Genomic DNA, 20952 nt, shown 5'->3' on the forward strand with positions numbered 1-20952 from the left:
AGGACCTTGGCTTCTTCTAAAGCTTCAGGGGTTCAAGAAAAAATGTAATGTTGGCCAGGTCTGCCTCTCCTTATGGAATCATGGCATCCTGAAAATGTCAGACCTGGATGGGAACGAAGGTACTTTATCACCTTCTCCCCTCAAAAAAAAAAAGTATTGGGGACTACCAAGATGACTGCACACTGTTCAACAGCTTAAATTCAGCTCTCCTAATATGAAAAAAGAAATTGAGAATCAACTACCAGTGATATTGGTAGCTTGAGAAAATTCAGTTACTGCTTAGTAAGTATACTGTCTGGATGCCAGCAAAAAAGAAGTTTGGAGAACCCGAAGAAAAAAATCAATCAAAAAATGTGAAGAGAAAACACTGGCTGGAAAGAATCCTGCAGCTGTTCAGCAAAAAGCAGTTCAAGCTTCATCTTTATTACAAGAGAGGTTTCCAGTAATTTAGAGGAAAAGATAAATCAAATGTACTCAGAGATGATTAAAATAAATGAAACATTGAATGACTAGATCAACTTAAATAACAAAAGCTTTAACTAGATTTTCAGATGAACTGATAAAACTGTAAAATTCAAAGGATGGAGTGATGAAAATGCTATCTGAGTATAAGACTGCTCAAGAAGACAGTCTCTAAAAAGGTAGAGTTAAACCTGAGATTTTCTGCTTTACTAGAGAAGGAACAGATTGTATTAATTTTATGAAAGCACAAATAAGCAACTGGACGGGTATTCCACAGCAGGATTTGTTAATTGAAAGGGCACAATGTGTTAATGCTCCAAACCTGGCCATGAGAAATCAGCCAAGACCTGTATTAGTAAAGATGCAATCATACCAGTGGAAAGAGTTGATATTGACATGATTATGGAAGAATGGAAAAGTATTTTAAATTAGAAACAGCATAATGTTTGTGAAAAATGATTATTCACTGTATACCAGGCAGAAGAGAGGCACCATTTTCCTAGCAATTAGGGAAAGTAAAGAATCAAGTCTGAGATTCAAGTGCTGTATCCGGTTGTCTTCAGAATATTTTTTCTTGGAGGATCAAAGACATTTTTGGATGTGGAACAGGCTGAGGAAGAAATAAAAAAGTTTATTCAACAAAAAGTGAACCAGCAAACAGAAAGGGAACCTACTTCTGATTTTTTTTCATAATAAAGCTCACAGTGAGAGTCTTTGCCAGTGAAACCTTTTCCAATGTTCCAAAGGAAAATGCTTGAGACAGAAAAAAGCAGAGAAGTTGACTAGAAGAGTCAAGGGCATCTTGGACTTCAACCAACATCTGGTGTTAGGAGATACAGATGAACAAGATGAAGAAATTAGTGAATGAATGGAAGACTATAAAGCAACAATCACATTGTAATTTCATGATATAAATTGCATGTTATATGCAGTAAAGCAGTTTTTGTAGTATTTAGTCAGGGGTACTTAAAATGTGGACAAGTCTTTTAAACAGCTGTTGTATGCATTAAATATAATGAAGTAAACAATTTTTTTTAGTTCCAAAAAATATAAACTTTAAAATGTAACAAGAGTGGAAAGGCTTTGGACTTACAATATGGCTACACACTTATCAACAGCTTAACTTCTGCCCACCACTGTGAAAATAGATACTGAGAAAAGGCAGCTACAGATAGTATCAGACTAAGTAAAATTTAGTTACTGGCTAGTAAATACACTACCTGAATGCATGCAAAAAGAAACTAAGACAGCCTGAAAGATAATCAAATAGAAATGGTGAAGAGAAAACACTAACTGGGAAGAATCCTGCAGCTGTTCAGCAAAAAGCACTTCAAGCTCCAGCTTTGGTGCAAGACATGGCTTCCAGTAAGCCAGAAGAAAAAATAAGTCAATGTTTTCTGAGCTGATTAAAATAAACAAAACACTGAAGGAGTATATCAACTCAAATAACAAAAGGCTAGAAAAAATGGATGAAGCTTTAAGCTGATATTCAGATGAGGTGATAAAATTGCAAAAATATGAAGTTGAAATAAAGAAAAGGCTAGTTAAGAGGAGAGAGCACATAGGGAAGATCTGAGATTTTCTGCTGTACCATAGAAATTAGAAGGCACAAATAAACAATTAGGCTGATATTCCACAGCAGGAATGTTTAACTGAAACGACACACAGTGTGTATACTCCAAATATGGCCACGAGAAAACAGCTAAGACCTTTATTAGTAAAGAGCAAACCTACTTGCAGAAAGAATTGATCCTGACAAAACTGGTTCAAAAGAGCAAAGTACTAAAATTGGGAGAACATAGACCGTTCATGGAAAATGATTATTCACTGTAAACCAGGCAGCAAAGAAAAAATATTCCAGTAATCAGGGAATGTCAAGAGGCACGTGTGAGATTCAAGCTGCTATATTTTGCTGTCTTATGAATATTTTTCCCAGAGCATCAAAGTGATTTTCTGATGCAAAACAGGCTAAGGAGGAAATATAAAAGTTTGTCCAAAATAAAAGGAGCCATCAAGCAGAAGGGAACTTGGCTTCTCATTCTTCTCATAATAAAGCACATGAAGAGACTTTGCCAGTGAAATATTTCCACTTTTCCAAAGGAAAATACTAGAGAGACTGAGGAAAATACAGCAGTTGACCAGAATAATCAGGGGCACCTTGGAACTGAACTGGATTCTGGAGTTGTCAGATGGTGATAAGTAGGAAAACCAGAAGACCAGCAACACAGGAATTACTGAATAAATGTGAGACTGCAAACCATTGATCATATCTGTGAAACACAGCTGTATAAGAATAATTGGAAAGAGTGGACTTTGCTGACTTTGTAAAACTTATGAGAGACTGAAAAGCATCTGCCTTACTTTATGTCATTAATGTCTGGAAGGACTCTGACAGGAAGAGAAAAGGAAGCTAAAAGATAACTGTAAAGTAAAATAATTTATTTTCTTAACAGTATTTCTATGAAACTTTTCACAAATACATATTCCGTACTTTATAGTAAAGTATTTTTAGTTGTTCTTGTATGTAACAAAGTTATTAAAGTAAACAGCTGCCTTTTCTTTTTCTTCCTCTTCTTTTCTTGTTTGGTATGAAGAAATGTAGGCAGTGCAGAACAGAAAGAGAAGAAATGCTGAACAAAAGCATGTTTGAATTAATGTGTTGTAGTCATTTTTTTTTCTGGCTGGGAATGGTATGTAAGGTACACAGATCATAATATATATATATATATATATATATATATATATATATATATATATATATATATATATATATATTGCTGATATGTTTTCTATTACTTTTGCTTAGGTAAATGTTTGGATTAAGACCCTTGGTTTAATTTAATATTTTTTTAAATGGAAATGAGTAAATATAACACTGATTACAATTAAAAGTTTTTTTTAGCAATAAATGTTTCGCTTTGTCTTTCAGGCTGCAACAGAGGACTGTATTTTTTTTCTTTTTCTCTTGCTTTTTCATGAAAGTAAGCTAACAGTAGGGCAATAAAAGACAAAACACTGGTTTCTCCAATCTGAAAAGTTAATGATTTCTGGGCGTATGCAAGTAGTTTTCACATCCAGGGTAGTGGGAATAAAAAAGAACAGATAACAATTAGTGTAAGTAGAAGCACAGGCAATAACCTCAAGTTCAGGTTAATTATGGCCTGTGTTATCAGCTGTCCACCTGGTACAAATGTTCCTATTAGGAGGGTTAAACTTTATTTGAAGATGTATATAGTTATGTGTGTTTGTATTAAGTTAATAGTTTATGGGGTGTTATGGGTATGTTTTTTCTGGGTTTTTATTGAAACAGAAAGTCTTGCAAAATGTGACATAGGTTCCAATGTTGGTGATAAGAAAAGAAATGACAAAGTATTAACTTGCCAAACATTAATAAGTGTGTGTATCACAAAAAATGGAAACAGACATTTAAAAAATGTTTTCATATATAATTGGTGGGAATACTGACATTTACCATAATGGCAATACTTCCCATATTATCTTGGAATGTCAATGGTCTTACAGGTGTAGACAAAAAAAGCAAAAAAAAAAACAGTTATATTAACAAATGTACAGTGCAAATAGCAATGCTACAGGAGACACATTTGGAAAGAAATGAGAATGTGAATTTGGTAAAGAAAGGATTTCAGGATATATATTCTGCAGAATATAAGAGACAATGGAAAAGAGGAGTACTTATATTAACTGCCAGAGGAGCTCCAGTAGTGATAGAAGAGGGAAAAAGATAATGGTAGATTTGCAGTAGCAAGGGGCTACTCGTAAGGAATGAGGATTACTCTGTGCATGTATTTATCTTACACCTAAAACTGCTATTTTAGACCTTAAAACAGGAGAAATAATTAACTTTCAGCTGGGAATATTACTTATATGTGGGGACTGGAACTTGCTTTGCAACAGTGAGGATGGATCGGGGCCTGCCTAGAAGGGAAACTACACAAAAGAGGGCAGACTTCTGGAGAAATGTATGAAAATATTTGGTATGAAAGACATGAATTCAGAAGTAGGAACTCAAGAGAGAGTTTACACACTATTCCCCAAGGTACAATAACTGGGCTAGACTTGACAGAAATTATATTTCAAGGAACATGTCCACTTAATTGAGAAAGTTGATGCACATCCAATAACTTTATCACATCATGCACCAATAATTTCTAAGATAAAAATGCAGGGTAATGAAATAAAGGTGAGACACTTGCATTTCCCCACCTACATGTTAAAAAGAGAGGAATTTAAGGAATGGGTAATGGAAGTTATGCACAAGTTAATTGAAAGATAGAAAGTACTCCAGAAGTTATAGCTAGTGAATGGGATAATGTGAAACTGGGGTTTAAAAATATGGTAGAAATAAAAGAAAAAGAGTTCCGGATAAGACGTAATAAGAATTATTTAGAGGGGTTGATAAAGGCTAAAGTATTACAAAATAGAGAGAATCTCACAGAACAAGAGGATGTGCAATTGCAGAGTGCTAAAGAGAAAATAAGGGGATACCTGGATAGTATGTATGAGCTTAGAAAGATTGCTGTTAAGCAACTGTCTTTTAATAATAACTCCATAGTACAAAACTGTTTGGGGACAGCAACTTAGGCAACAGAAAGTAGAAAGGGTTGTTGTTGAACTTAAGGAGCCCAAAACAAGAAAAAATAACCATAGATCTTGTAGAGGTATTAGAGATATTCTGGAAATTTTATAAAAACTTGTATAAAGCCGAGAAATGTGTAAATTAGGAAAGAGCAAAACTTAGAATATTTATGGAAAAACTAATTATGCCAAGATTAGAGAAATATGAGGCTAAACAAATAACAGCTAAGATAGGAAAAGATGAGATAAAATGGTGATATATAATCAATCTTCATGGAAGCCTCCAGGAACAGATGGTATTCTTATAGAAGTTTTGAGGTTAGGAAGAAAGAAAGTGATAAAGATCTGAAAGATTTTAACAGTATTTTAAAAGGAGAGGAATCACTATTATATTGGAAGAAAGCTGCGGTAGCTGTATTGCCTAAAGACAAAAAAGACCCAATTAGAACTAGTTCATGTAGCCCCAATCCAATTTTAAGCCATGATTATAAATTGTTTAAGTGTATACTAACTTAGTGAATGACAACGATGTTGCCAAAATTGATATATATGGATCAATATGGTTTTGTAGAGGGGGCAAACAGTTGGCAACATTAATAGAACAATGAAGACCCAATGTAGCAGAATATAAGAAAACACCACTGTTGATGGTTTTTGATGCACCGGAAGCATTTGACAGAATAAGCTAGGATTTTATGAGTAGGGCAATGGATGTATTTGCATTCCATGATCCAATAACAATGTTAATTAGGATATGAAGGATCAGAAGCAAGAATTAAAGTGGGAGGGTTACTCTCAGATAAAGAGTGTTTGAATAGAGGAAACAGGCAAGGGGGTCCTCTTTCTCCTTTGTTATTTGCTTTATATTTAAAGCTATTATCAAAGAAAATAAGGGACACATAAATTCAGGGATATAATTTGTATGGTACTCAAGACAATTTGGATTTATTTTTAGATGATATTATTTTGTACCTGATAAATCCAGAAAAGGACATCTCAGTGTTGTGGAATATTATGAGACAGTTTCAAGTCTGTTCAGACTATAAAATTAATGAAGATAAAACAAAGACTATAGCAATAAATTATGTACCTACACACAGATTTGTTTAGCAAAAGCCATATGTATGGGAGACATGATAAGATGATGTATTTAGGAGCATGGATTACAAAGGACTCTGTTATAGCAGCAAAGTATATGTGGGAAGAGACTGAAAAGATAATACAAAAACTGAGAACCTCGAAGCTCTTGTTTATGGATATTGATAGTATGATACAAGCAGTGAAAACTGTTTTAAATCCCGTTTAGTTTCATATATGGGTCAGCAATATTTTTATCAAATAGAGGCAAAGCTGTGAACAATAATTAATAAAAAGTTGAAGGAATTTGTCTGGGAGGGGAAGAAGACAAGAGTTAAGTGGAATAAGCTGAACCTTCCAATAGGACAAGGTGATTTAAGATTATTTATTTGACGTGATATTTTATAGCTATATAGTTAAGGCTCATATACATGACAGAAGCAGAAAGTTATAATTCAAAATGGAAAATTATGATGGTGATGATGATGATGATGAAGCTGGAGAGAAGTTCAAGGAATAAAGAGAGAGTGTGATTTTTGATGCATATCCTTCAGGAGAATAATAACCATACAGAATATTATAGTCATAAAGTAACAGAAAGTGTGAGAATGGAGATAGGGAATTTTGCCAATAGGGATGACAGCAAGTAGGGGCAGGAAAATAGGCAAAAAGGGTCTGGAATTTACTGGAAAAACTGGCAAAGAAACCAAGATATTGGGAGCAAATAACTAGAATAGGAAAGGTAATACAGGGAGATGAGGCCAATGAAACATTTGGATTGCAGGCTATTGGAATATAGGCTAAGAGTAAGCTATAGAGAAGTCTAAGTGAAAGACCTACTCTGGTTGAGTTTCTGGTTAAATCTAGAATAGTATCTGCTGTTAAAAAAGGGTTAATTAACAGGGAATATAAAATATTGCATGATCAGTATAAGAATCAATTGGAGGAGGTTAGAAAACACTAGGAAAAGAGTCTGGAAAAGCAATTTACAAAAGGACAATGGAAGGACATACGTTTGGCTCCCAAGTATGCAACATAGTCCAGAAGTTTAGGATCTTTGCTCGGAAGTGTTTGTATGGGTATTTTTATTCCTCAATCAGACTTGAAAGAATTTTTCCTCAGGTGGATAGCAAATATTGGAGGTTTGATGAAGAAGAAAGGGATAACTAGGAACATATGTTATGGGAGTGTAATGAGTTGGCAGATTTTAAAAATTCCCTACAAAGTACTCTGTCAGTGCTATTGGGTGAGCAAATGGCTGTAACTAAGGAAATTATTCTTTTGAGATGGGTACATTATCTGAATTGTCTAGACATAGCAAGACCTTATTAAGTTTAATTCTCTTGGTTGCAAAAAACATTTACTAGAAAATGGAAATGAAAGTCTAAAATAACTATATTTGAAGTACTGAAGACTGTAAAAGAGACAAAAGAATTGGAAGAAAGGTCTTTATAAAAGGGAAGGGTCAAATTGCATAGATAAAAATGGAAATTGTGGGAACAATCCGTGCAGAATAATGTTCAGGAGGAAGAGAAGTGAGGTTTAAGACAAGGCAGAAATTCAGCAATTTATGTAATGTTGGCTGGAGTATAGTTACAATGAAAATATGTGTAATGTATATAATGTATGTAAGTGGAAAAATGTTAATATGACTTATTTCTTTTCTGTCAATGTATGTTTGTATATGTCTGAACCGATAGTATAATAAAGGGGTTTAAACCATTAGGATGAATTGCTTGCACCTGCAGACAGCTTGACTCCATGTGAAAGGAGTCAGCAATGAAAAAAAAGCTAACAACTTGTAGATATATGAAGTAATCATCATACATTTCATTCAGAACAGAATATACAAAATTCCCCTGGCTAACTGCCTACCAGTGAACATTTCCTGCCTGTCACTGAGAAGATTTGATAATGAGAAAAAAAGCTAATATCATGCAGATGCAAGATTAGGATTTTTCAGGATTTTCATAATTTTGTCTTATTTTACAAGCCTGTTTGCTTACAAAAAACTTACTTATAGCTTAAACCAAGAACATTAATCTAGACATCCACCACTGTAAAAGCAAGTGAAATTATCATCTTAGTACTGCATATAATCTAATCAGTACTCCTTTAACCCCACCCCACCCCCAACATATCTGATCTCAGCATTATATTAACTTAAATTTGATTCTTTTCAGCCTTTTTTCTCTTGTTATACTGTAAAATATATATTTCTTACAGCTAAAAATACTTGTTTACTTTAATATCTTTAACACATACTACAGTTATTGAGAACACACCCTTGTCCCACACACTTTTATGTTAAATGATGGAATGACTAAAACATTGAATGTCAGTTCATGGAGACAAAAGCATCGAGCATTTTAATCATTGAAAACCGACTTCTTCAAATATCAGTGCATTGAATTTCAATAGTTGGCCAACATCTGCAACGTTACCATCTTACATGTTACTTTTGGGATGTATAACATGATGGTAGTAAATATGTAAGTTTGTTCTAACTTATGTGCAGCTGTTGGCCAGCTATTGCAATCTGATACATTTAGATTCATCAAAGTCCGTTTTCAATTATTAAAATGTTCGATGCTTTTGTTTTGATGACTGGCATTTGATGTTTTATATTTTGGTCATTTAATATGAACCCCTCACACACACACACACACACACACACACACACACACACACACACACACACACACACACACTTAAACTACCCCTGAATGCATACTATATTACTATATAAAATTACTTTACAATATAACATGAAGTTTATATCATTAAATGTTTTATATAAATGCTAATAATAATAAAAATGGTTTTATTTACAGTTACTAATTTTTCCTTTTAGTCTTTCTAAATATTAAAGACATTATGTGGGCATATGCTTTACAGCCCACTCACAAGTTTAACAAAGTCAAAATTCCAGTGTTTTCTCAGCCACTTTTATTTGCAAATTCATATTTCACAAATGTGAATGATGCTTTATAATCTTGGTCTTCTTCCTGATCATATCTATCTCCCAGCACTTTACTTTTGTTCATGTCCAAGGTACTTCTGAATCTTCCAGATAATTCCTGTACTTTTTTTTGTCTCAATCATTTTCCTGTGGAACATTGGAAAAGGTTTCACTGGCAAAGTCTCTCTATGAGCATTACTGCCAGAAGAATGAGAAATAGAGTCTGCTTCTGTTTGCTGGCTCACTTTTTGTAGGATAAACTTATTTAATTTCTTCTTTAGCTTGTTCTGCATCAAAAATGTCTTTAATCATTCAGGAAAAAAATATTCTGAAGACAGCTGGACACAGCAGTTGAATCTCCTACCTACCTCTAGACATTCCCTAGTTGCTGGGATTAATTTGCTTCTCTTCTTCCCGGTGTACAGTGAATAATTATATTCCATAAACACTCAATTATCTCCAATTTGTAATACTTTTCCCTTCTGTCGTGGTTTTGTCATGATCAACTCTTTCTGCTGGTATGATTGCATCTTTACTAATACAGGTCTTGGGTGCTTTCCCATGGTCAGGTTTGGAGCATACACTAAATGTGCCCTTTCAATTAATAAAAACTGCTGTGGGAAACCAGTTCAGCTACTTCTATGTGTTTTCATAAAATTAATACAGTGTGTTCTTCCAGATTCTCTAGTACAGCAAAAAATCTCAGTTTTTTTCTGTGTGTTCGGACTTCTAATGCTACTATTTTTTAAAACAGCCATTGTTGAGAAGCCTCTTACTCAGACAGACTTTTCTTCATTTCAGCCTCTGATTTTTGCAGTTTTAGCACTTCATCTGAATAACTAATTAAAGTGTGTTTCTATTTTTCCAGCCCTTTGTTATTTGAGTTGATATATTCCTTCAGTGTTTCATTTATTTTAATTACTTCTGAATATATTACATTTTTTCCTCTAAATTACTGGAAACCATCTTCTGAACCAAAGCTGAATCTTGAACTGCTTTTTGCTGAACAGTTACATGATCCTTCCCAGCCACTGATTTTTGTTAACCTTTTCTGGCTGACTTTCTTTGAGGTTCTCCAAATTGTTTGTTTATTGGCATCTAGGCAGTGTACTTACTAGCAGGTAACTGAATTTTACACAGTTAACACTTTCAATGGCACTTCCTTTTCTCAGTCTCTGTTTTCACACTGGGAGAGCAGAAAGTAACTTTTGATCAATGTGAAACCACTTTGGAAGTTCAAAAAGAATAAAATTTTGAGGCAAAATTAAGGAGATCTGTGAAAATCAGGGACAGATAAGAGGTATATATGCTGCATTATCTATGTATTAATGGATCTATTTCATATTCCATGCAGAGTGGACAAGTTTTAGTGTTCATTTGATGATTTTCTTTATATCCCAAAGTGCTGGAAATGTAGACATAATGAATATTCATTAGCTAAATTATCATATCAATAAAGAGGAATGCATGAATATTTTTCGCATATGCCTTTACATCACTTACATGTGTGGGTGGGGTTTACAGCTGCATATCCATGGTATATAAAAGTACAATATTGATATTTTTATGTTTAATAATGTCTAGAAGTGTTTCTGGTGTTTTAAAATGTTTTTACTGTTTACTTGAATCTTCTTTTGGGATCCCCAGCTATTCCTAAAAGAGATGCCTAGCCCAATCTTTTCAGACTTGTTTGCTCTCATCATTTAAGTACTGTAATAAATATTTTTTCTCTTCATATCTGTAGAAAATGCACCTTAAACAGTTATCTTTTAAAATGTATTTTTCTATCTTTCTACATTTGTTGTTTTTTGTTATAATGTATAGTGTTGATTCATCCACTTGATGAAGCAACAATATAATTTAACCAAATATTTTTTAACATTCTAAACAAAATGGTTCCTATAAAAAGAAATCAGTGAAAGTAAACTCTACCCCATGACTTAACCATTTAACCAAAGAACTGATGAGAAATGGAGATAAAAATTGGTCAACATGGTTTAACAATAGCATACAGCAGAACTAGCAAACCTAGCATTGAAATCTCACTAAAAAGAAAATAAACAAAGACAAGAAAAATGACTTCCGTATGCTACAAAATTCAAACCAAAACAACCCAAAATACTTCTGGAAATCAATGAGTATAATGTTTCACCAAGGTAGGGCCAATAACCATCTCACCCCCCTAGCCTCCCCTTTGAAAGTATCACCACCAACTTCAATACTCACTTTATCCAAACCATCATCAACCTCGTTAATAATAACATTATCACCTATATGGCCAGCAACCTGCACCCTACTTTATTTTTATTGTATTTTATTTGACATTTTATTACAGAGAAAGTTCGACTAGGATAATATCCATTTTCAGGAGAGGCCTGGGGAGGAAAGCTGCACTTTGACGTAATATGGCTAAAGTTAAATTAAGTTATTGCAAAGCCTAATGCAGAAGAATGACATATTAACTAAGTAAAAAGTTCATCTTAGGTTTGTACCGTGTCAACCTGTACATACATAGCAGAAATATTTGGACAGCTATAACGAGTTGAAAAAGAACATTGTCAATACATAATGCATTCACTAGTTGCAGCTTATTGAAATTATGTTAAATACACTGAGTACACTTTTTGGAATAGAGATGACTAGATAATATAGGCTAGGCAAAAATATATGTGTTCTTTGTCTACGAAATAGATTTTACTAATTCCTTCTCTCTGAATATAATCAAAGTATGCTGGTGGTGAGCAATGTAATTCTGGATTCATGATGAATGTACATGAGATTATATGTAATGTATAAAGTTTGTAATTGAGAATATGTCAATATGGTTTATTTTCATTTATATAAATGTATGATTGCCAATGTCATAAGTGATAATTCAATAAACAGGATTAAAAAAAGTATGCTGGTGGTGGAGGAATGCTGTTGACTCTCAATAACACTTTTATCCTAAAACCCTATCCCAGCAGACACAATCAGAAAACTGCTCCAGAAATTTAAACTCACACCTCTGTCTGCAAACAACCTTCCAAAAGAGTACCTTAAAATTTCTGTAGTAGCCATAGCATATTAATTTTCCATTCTACTTAACAGGTCAGTTCAGGAATAGTACATTCTGGACACCTGGAAAAGATCCTAAGGCCTACCAGTATATAAAGGGGGTAACTCTGAGGACTATATATTGTCCAATTTCCATCCCTTCTCGATTTCCTTGAGAAATGTGTCCATACTTAATTGCTCCAGTATCCCTTGAAAACTGAAACTAGTTGCCCTGCACAATATGGCTTCAGAACCAATCACAGTACTGCAGCAGCTCTTCTGAATTTCATAAATACTGTCAGTCTCAATAAAAACAGTAATAAAATAGCCTCCATTCTATTCTTAAGGCCAATAAAAGCATTCAGTACTGTCTTGCACAGCATAATGCTACAAAAACTAAAACGCATAGGCCTTTCAAATTCAGCTCTATGATGGTTCTTTCAAACAGACATTAAGCTGCCAAGTGGGAGTCCAAACTGTCTTATTTATTTATTTATTTATTTTATTTATTTTCTTAGCAGGAAAGTCCAACTTGGAATGAAGCCAATTTTCAGCAGAGGCCCGGGGAGAAATGTTTCAGACGCATGTCTTTATAACGTGGGAGGAAACCTGAGCACCCAGAGGAAACCCACACAAATGCAGGAATGACAGACAGATTCTGCACAGAAGGCACTCCAGCTGAGAATAGAACCAGATATCCTCTTGTTGTTAAGCGACAATGCAATCGCTGCACCACTGCTCTGTTTTCTCCCACTTAAAGTAGAGGTACCTCAGGGTTCAATCTTAGGGCCTTTATGTTTCTACATTTTCATGAATGACCTTCATCAGCCTTTAATCATGACAAAATGGTAAAATATGCAAATCACCTGATGCTAATCTGTGCAGCAGAAAATGTTAATTCATGGCAAACAAAAACTCAGGAATCATTTTCTTTCATTGAGTCTTGCCTTAATAACTTACAGCCTTACTAAATCCCAAAAAGACCAAATTATTTTTCTTCACTCTCAGATCACACATTGATACTATACCAAACCTAACCATTATTTCCCTAAACAACACTTACATCAAACTACTCTGGATCACTACTGATAACTTAAAATTTAAGTTACATGCACAAGAAGCATGCATCTCAACCTCTTAGTGCAAGAAATCAGGACCAAACCAAAAATAATGGGGGTAACAAAAGCCCAAAACTAGGTACAGATTTCAAATATTTCTCTTATAAATTTAGAAAGTCACTATAATATCAGATTTTGTGTTAGCATACATTTTTGTAAAGATATGAAGTCTGAAACTCAAATGTATGTCATTATTTAGTTACTTCAATACTCAGCAAATCGCCAGAAATCCACAAATTTTATTAGGAACAGACCAAAAATATGAAGCAAAAATCTGGACATTCTGTGAAAATATGGACAGTTGAGAGGTATGAAAGAAGCAGTAAGAAAGACATATCAGAACCGCATAAATACATTTCTCACTGAATATAGCAGAAAAACTATAGCCTTTGCCTACCCTCTTCTGACATGACTTTATGCCTCATCCATGCTCACTACTCTGCCCTCCAATGTGACTACTAAACTACAGCAGTGCTGCAATGAAACTGCAAAATTCTCATGCTACCTTTCCTGGATAGGTCTCATCATTGAGTAGCCCACCAAAAACTCAAATGTGGGGAACACCAACACCCTATTTATGGTACACAGTCTAGTCTATAACCAAGCAAATATCCCAGCCTAAAAAATATCCTTATATCATGCATACAAGAAGAAATTTGTGATACACTTTAAATTCCTTACTAAGCAAACACAAAGGTAGCAATCCAGTAGGTGAAGTCTACATACAATCAAATACCCAGAATATGGAACTCTCTCACACTAAATCTAAGGCTCAGTAGCAACCTTTCCTTGTTCAAAAAAAAAAAAAAATTAAAATCCACCTAATACACTTATGGCTATGTTCTTGTAACACACCATTATAATCCCAACACCCCCTCCTTCACCTATCCTGGCAATATGTAAGTCTGTTTCAATAATCAAGAAAATCTGCTCTGTTGTAAGTAAATTGTACATAATAAAATCTTTTATAAGTAATTATATCCAATAACAACTATATCTGTACTCACTAACTCTAATTCTACTGTAATTAGGTATACTCACTTTCAATACATTGACACATACTTTCAACATCACTAGTGCTCTTTAGAAACTGGTTTCACCTTTATATGTTACTTTTCCGCTTCTATATTTTTTTTGCTCAGTAGATAATTATGATCAAAAGTTACCACCTGTGAGTGCCACAGATTTACAGTGGATATAAAAAGTTTGCACACCCCTGTTAAAATGCCAGGTTTTGTGATATATAAAAAATGAGACCACAATAAATAATTTCAAAACTTTTTCCACCTTTAATGTGAACTATAACCTGTTCAACTCAATTGAAAAAGAAACAAATCTGTTAGGGGAAAAATATGAAAAATAAGAAACGTACAATAAGCTGGTTGCATAAGTGTGCACACCCTTAAACTAATACTTTGCTTAAGCACCTTTTGATTACAGCATTTGGTCTTCTTGAGTAGGAGTCTAAAAGCATGGCACATCTTAACTTGGCAATATTTGCCCACTCTTCCCTGAAAAATGCTCCAAATCTGTCAGATTGCGAGGGCATCTCTTGTGCACAGCCCTCTTCAGGTCACCCCACAGATTTTCTGTTGGATTTAGGTCTGGGCTCTGGCTGGGCCATTCCAAAACTTTAATTTTCTTCTGGTGAAGCCATTCTTTTATTGACTGGATGTATGCTTGGGGTCGTTGTCGTACTGAAAGGTGAAATTCCTCCTCATCTTCAACTTTCTAGCAGACAGCTGAATATTTTGGGCCAAAAGTGACTGGTATTTGAAACTGTTCATAATTCCCTCCACCTTGACTAAAGTCCCAATTCCAGCTGAAGAAAAGCAACCCCAAAGCATGATACTGCCACCACCATGTTTCACCATGGGGATGGTGTTCTTTTGGTGATGCAAAGTGTTGTTTTTGCGCCAAATGTACCTTTTGGAATTGTGGCCAAAAAGTTCAACCTTGGTCTCATCAGACCATAACACATTTTTCCACATGCTTTTGGGAGATGATGTATTGTTTTGCAAATTTTAGCCGGGCCTGGATGTTTTTCTGTGTAAGAAAAGGGTTCCTTCTTGCAACCCTACCCCATAGCCCAGACATATGGAGAATACGGGAGATTGTTTTCACATGTAGTACACAATCAATACTTGCCAGAAATTCCTGCAGTTCCTTCAGTGTTGCTGTAGATCTCTTGGCAGCCTCCCTGCCTAGTTTTCATCTTGTCTTTTCATCAATTTTGGAGGGACGTCCAGTTCTTTGCATCATCACTGTTGTCCCATATTTTCTCCAGTTTTTGATGACTGTCTTCACTGTCTTCCATGGCATATCCAATGCTGTGGAAAATTTTTTGTACCCTTCTGCTGACTTATACCTTTCAACAATGAGATCCCTTTGATGCTTTGTAAACTCTCTGAGGACCATGGCTTTTGCTGTAGCAGGCAACTGAGTAAATGTCAGGAAAATCCTACTAGACACCTGAACTTTATTTGGGGTTAATCAGAGTCTCTTTAATTGATGTCAGGTGTGTACCAAAAAAGACTGAATGCTGTAAATTAAATTCAAAGTTGCTTCAACAAAGTATTAGTTTAAGGGTGTGCACACTTATGCAACCAGCTTATTGTATGTTTTTTATTTTTTATATTTTTCCCCTAACAGATTTGTTTGTTGTTTAATTGAATTGTACATGTTATAGGTCAAATTAGTAATGTCTTTCGGCTTTTCCTGGTTAGGGGTCGCCACAGTGGAACTCCGGTCCGCTAATGATTGGCAGTGGATGCTTACGGTGCCGAGTTGCCAGCCCGATGCCCAACCTTCATGGAAGGCACACCCATTCACGCTTGCACCTACCTGCATGTCTTTAACGTCACTCGACCACAGGGAGGACATGCAGACTCCCCACAGAAGGCGCTCCAGCCGAGACTCGAATGGGAGAACATCTTGCTGTGAGGAGACAACGCTAACCGCTGCACCACCGCGGCCAACATTAAAGGTGGGAAAAGTTTTAAAATGATTTATTGTGGACTCATAAAATATCACAAATACCTGGCATTTTAACAGGGGTGTGTAAACTTTTTATACCCACTGTATGTACTTGATTTATGATTATGTTTCATGTATTATTTTATGTTTATGTTTTTATGACTCTATTTCACATATTATTGTACTTCTGGAACTTTTCTCCTTGGGACTCAACTGAAAAGGAGTTCAATACTAACCGGATTTTACCAATACACAAATGTAAATAAAAAAATAATTGTACCTTTTACTTGAATATAAATTATTTTTCTTATTCAAGGATATAATTGGTATGGTGTTCCTGAAAAGTTGGCTTTATTTCCATTTGATACTATTTTGTATTTGATGGAAGCAGAAAAGGATATATCAAGGTTATGGAATGTTTGGAGAAAGTTCTGAGTTTTTGGGGAGATATAAAATTAACACAAATAAAACAAAGGCTATAGGTATAGCTATAAGCTATTTAACCACACATGAATTGGTTCAGCAACACTTTTGAGAACATGATAAAATTAAGAATTTAGGAGTATGGATTTAAAAGGATTCAGTTATGGCAGCTCAAGATATGAGGTAAAAGCCAGAGTACAAGATCTGAATTGTCTACACATAGTAAGGCCTTGTTAGGTTTAATTCTACTGGCTGCCACACATAAAAAAAAGAAAATTACTAGAAAATGGAAATCAGATTATAAGCCAACTTGAAGTACTGAGAATTATAACAGAAATAAAGGAGCTAGAAGCAGGATCTTTAAAAAAAAGTAAGTGCAGGAGTAAATTACATTGAAAAAATGAAAATTATGGTAACAGCACATGCAGAAAAGTGTTTTGGAGGAGGAGTGAGGTTTAAAAAAAGCCAGGAATTGAACAATCTATGTAATGTTGATTTGTTTATATGATAAATAATATATGTGATGTATAATGTTTGTATATGTGAACTTGCTAATATTTTTATTACTTTTATATACTGAGTTTGCCTATGTCACAAGCGATAATTCAATAGGCCACAAGCAATAGTTCAATAAAAGTGTTTAAAAACATTTGTTTTGTCTTTGAAATTCTGGGCTACCCTTGAATAGGTCTGTAAAATACTCGAATAAATAAAATGTACAGTTGAGTGACGAACATTTTTGCTCGTTTGTACTTACAGACCAGGCACAGTGGCAAAATAATAATGTTCAGTGGCTAAAAATGACAAGACTTTTTTAAGCATTGTAAACGTCAGCATGTAAATTTAGGGGGAGATGGAAACCTAAAATAGCAAGAGACCTGGCGCATAATGCCCAACTAATTTTCACGGAGGATGGGATTCCCTAGCAAGCGGAACGCAGCAGGATTATCTAAAATAAGAAATAGAGGTGGTTGTGTTGGTCGTCTGCGCTGCTACACCAACTCTTGGACGATAGGGGGCAGTAAGGTCATGAATTTCGGGAAATCTGTACAGTTGCTGTGTATACCCACATACAACATTTCTTCTAGCTTTAGATCTGCAAGTATATAAAGGGGAGTCCCCGCTTACCGGTGCTCATCACCTCTTCATGTCTCCGTCAGCCTCTATCAACCGGGAGTAACACTGAGTGGCCCCCCCTCCGGCGGGGATAGGCGGAGGGGCTGCAAGAGGAGGAGAGGAAATTAGCAGACTAAAGAAAGCTCTGCCATCGAATAATAAATAATGGCAGTATCCCTCATCCAAGCTTGCCGCAGTCTTGCTCTGTCAACATGGCTGCTTTCCTTTTGTTTTGTGCATTTACTCTGCCTGGATTTCACGGTGGCCGAGAAGGAGGAATGGTACACGGCCTTTGTGAATATCACTTACTTGGACCCTGGGACAATGGAGCAGCGTACTGAGAAGACTGAGTGTGGCAGGTATGGGGAGCATTCTCTGAAACAGGACGCGAAAGGGGTCCTGGCGCTGCCCGCGTCCCCCCACGATAGACTAGCCTGTGACCCTAACACAAAATTTAGTGTTCCTGCCAAAGCCAAGAGCTGGATAGCGCTTATTCCCAAAGGAAATTGCACTTATAAAGATAAAATTCGACATGCACTTCTCCAGAATGCATCAGGAGTGGTTATTTTTAACGTGGGCTCCAGTAACGCCAATGACACCATAACAATGCCACATCTAGGTAAGCTGTGTTGTAAATGGTTGCAGCTGCAGTCACAATGTTTTATTCAATGCCCTTGACCTCAATGGAAAGAAGATAAAGTTCTTTGGAGAGGCTTTTGTATTTACCAAAGGATAATGGGAAATTGACCTGCTCTGTGATTGGTCTGTCTGGATATTCCCAGGTCACCATTGCCTGTTTAATGTAATTCATGCTTCTGTCAACATGGTAGAATGAAGTTTAGTAGTAATTTACAGTTTCTTAAAGAATAAATTGTTCTCCATTGCAGTCACACAAACAGAAGGTGGTGCACAGTGGACCTACTGGTCTTTTAGGATGTTTCTCCTTGGCGGGTGTCAGTTGTGATGACAGCACAAAAGAAAGTTCTGCAGATTGTCCTTTGGGTAGGCAGGTAGGAAAAATTGGTTGGCAAAGTTTAATGTTGTCAGAATTTGTTCCCCAGATCTGCTAAACAGTTATGTGAAAATAAAAGTGTAGTTTTTGAAATTGCAGTCATTAAAGCTTTAGTGCCTCCAGCTTATTGGTATATAGCTTTGTCAAGGTGGATTCATTTTTATTGATGAAACCAGCTTTACTGTTTAATGTTCTAAGTGAAAAATAAATGGAAGTTGATTACATTATTACAGTTAAAAGTAATTTTCCTGCATCAACAGGAAATGTATGTTAAAGAGCACAACATGTTTTGTCTGGTACTTATTGACATGTTTTATTCTTATTTTATGAGTATTTTCACTGACACTGAGTACATAGGCAAATACTTTACCAGTATATATTCATTCATTACTGCAAATTGACTAGATACATGTCGTCCATCAAATTCAGTATCCCTTATTTGGTTGATGTAAACCCCAGCCATATGTGATGCATTAAGCGAATATGCTGAAATGTTAATGCCACGTACATGTATGTGATGGCTAATCAGGTTCCTGCATTTTTTTCAGCTATGTTCCCATTCAGATTATTTTGCTTTGTACCTTTAATAGTGTTCCCTAAGACAGATAACGGTTTAAAACTGATTTTGCCATCTGCCTTCAATATAAATGTGAAGAACTTCCCTGTAAGTTTTTCATCTGACAGACACACATTTTGTGTATTTTATCTCCTTACAGTTAAAATAGATTGTTACATGAAATTATAATGTGTATCCTGGTGCATATTTTGCTTACTGTTTCCTTTCTTCAGCAATAAAATGACACAGCTTCAAATAGTTATCTCTTTATAATGGGTTAATGTTAATATAAAAGTTTAAATAACTATTTTAAAACCTTTGTTTGGCCTATATAATTACTGTATTAGAAAACCTATGTAGCTCTTACAAGACAGCTGTATTGTAGAGCCTGTGTTGGTACTAAAAGTTATCACGTTACCTGTGTTCACTGTTATCCATTGCTGGATCAGTGTGATGCTTCCCTTGTTTTTTCCTGCCAGTTGTTTTGCTTGAGAGACTTGTTTCTTATCACAGTATACATTTGTTTGCCAGTCCCATTACTGTGTCCAGATTTTCACAGAATGTCCATATTTTTGGTCTGTTCCTCATAAAATTTGTGTTTTTGTGGATTTTTGTGGCAAGTCAGTGAGGGCTGAATTCACAAAATAATAACAGACGTTTTGAGTTATAGACTTTTATATCATTTAGAAAATGCATGGTAACGCAATACCTTTTACTCTTAACAACAATCTAAGTTTATAAGAGCAATATTTAAAGTTTGTCTCTCTTTTTGTGGCTTTTCCCAACATTATTTTTGGCTTTGTCCAAGTTTTGTATGCTAACAGGTTGAGAGCTATGTGTATATGCCAGGCTGAAGCAAAAGGAAATCAGCTTACTTAAAATGTATAGAAATAGACGGGACATACTGCCCTTATCTGCTTTTGTAATTTGTTTCATCTGGAATATGAAACGCTAGAAATTAAATGCATGCTTCGGAGGTTGCAGTGACCACTGAGAAGTATCTCCTGAGTAACATTATTTTATTTAAAATTTGCTATATGTGATCTATATTAAAATTTCAAATTGTATTTAAAAATATGCTGGCTTTACAGAGTATTCCTTTTAAGTAAACCACCATGAAGATGGTAATGCTGTGGTGTTCAGACTTGTATGCTGAACTGTAGCTCAGACCTGTATATGCTTAACTGTAGCTGTTGACAAATAAAGCAAATAGTCAAGAATGTATATTAATTCCAGCTAAATTATTTCACAATGTTCCAACTGCTTGATAAACTTGCACATTTTCATACAAGTAAAAATGAAATTTTGAATTTGAGTGACTGCTTTTTCTCAAAATTACCACTGAAAGTTAGCATAATGCATACATGTTTTCTTCATGTGTAGAAGTGCAGGTACGTAGGGAATTCTGAGAGAGGCATTGTACAGAATAAGAGACTTACAATTCTTCCATAGTCCACAATAATGACACATTGGCCCGTTTTTTTCTCTGCTTTACTAAAAGAAAATCTCGATTGGAGTTTCAGCTACGTAAATACTTAAAGTGGATTTCATAAATGCTAATATTTAACCTCATATTAGTAATTTATTTGAAATTATGCATTTTTGCCCTTTTCTACTG

General features: G+C 35.1%; 1 protein-coding gene across 1 annotated transcript in view; it reads left to right on the forward strand.

The window, feature by feature from the left end:
• Window positions 1–17668: 17668 nt before the first annotated feature.
• RNF150 (ring finger protein 150) overlaps window positions 17669–20952 on the forward strand; it is a 1529405-nt gene continuing 1526121 nt past the window's right edge. Inside the window, exon 1 of the mRNA XM_044062282.1 lies at window positions 17669–18385. Within this exon, the coding sequence (XP_043918217.1) occupies window positions 17932–18385 (454 nt within the window). The 5' untranslated portion in view covers window positions 17669–17931. The remainder of the gene's footprint in view (window positions 18386–20952) is intronic.

The sequence above is a fragment of the Protopterus annectens genome, chromosome 2.part1 (assembly GCF_019279795.1).
Source record: "Protopterus annectens isolate FY-2018-M chromosome 2.part1, PAN1.0, whole genome shotgun sequence".
Lineage (NCBI taxonomy): Eukaryota > Metazoa > Chordata > Ceratodontiformes > Protopteridae > Protopterus > Protopterus annectens.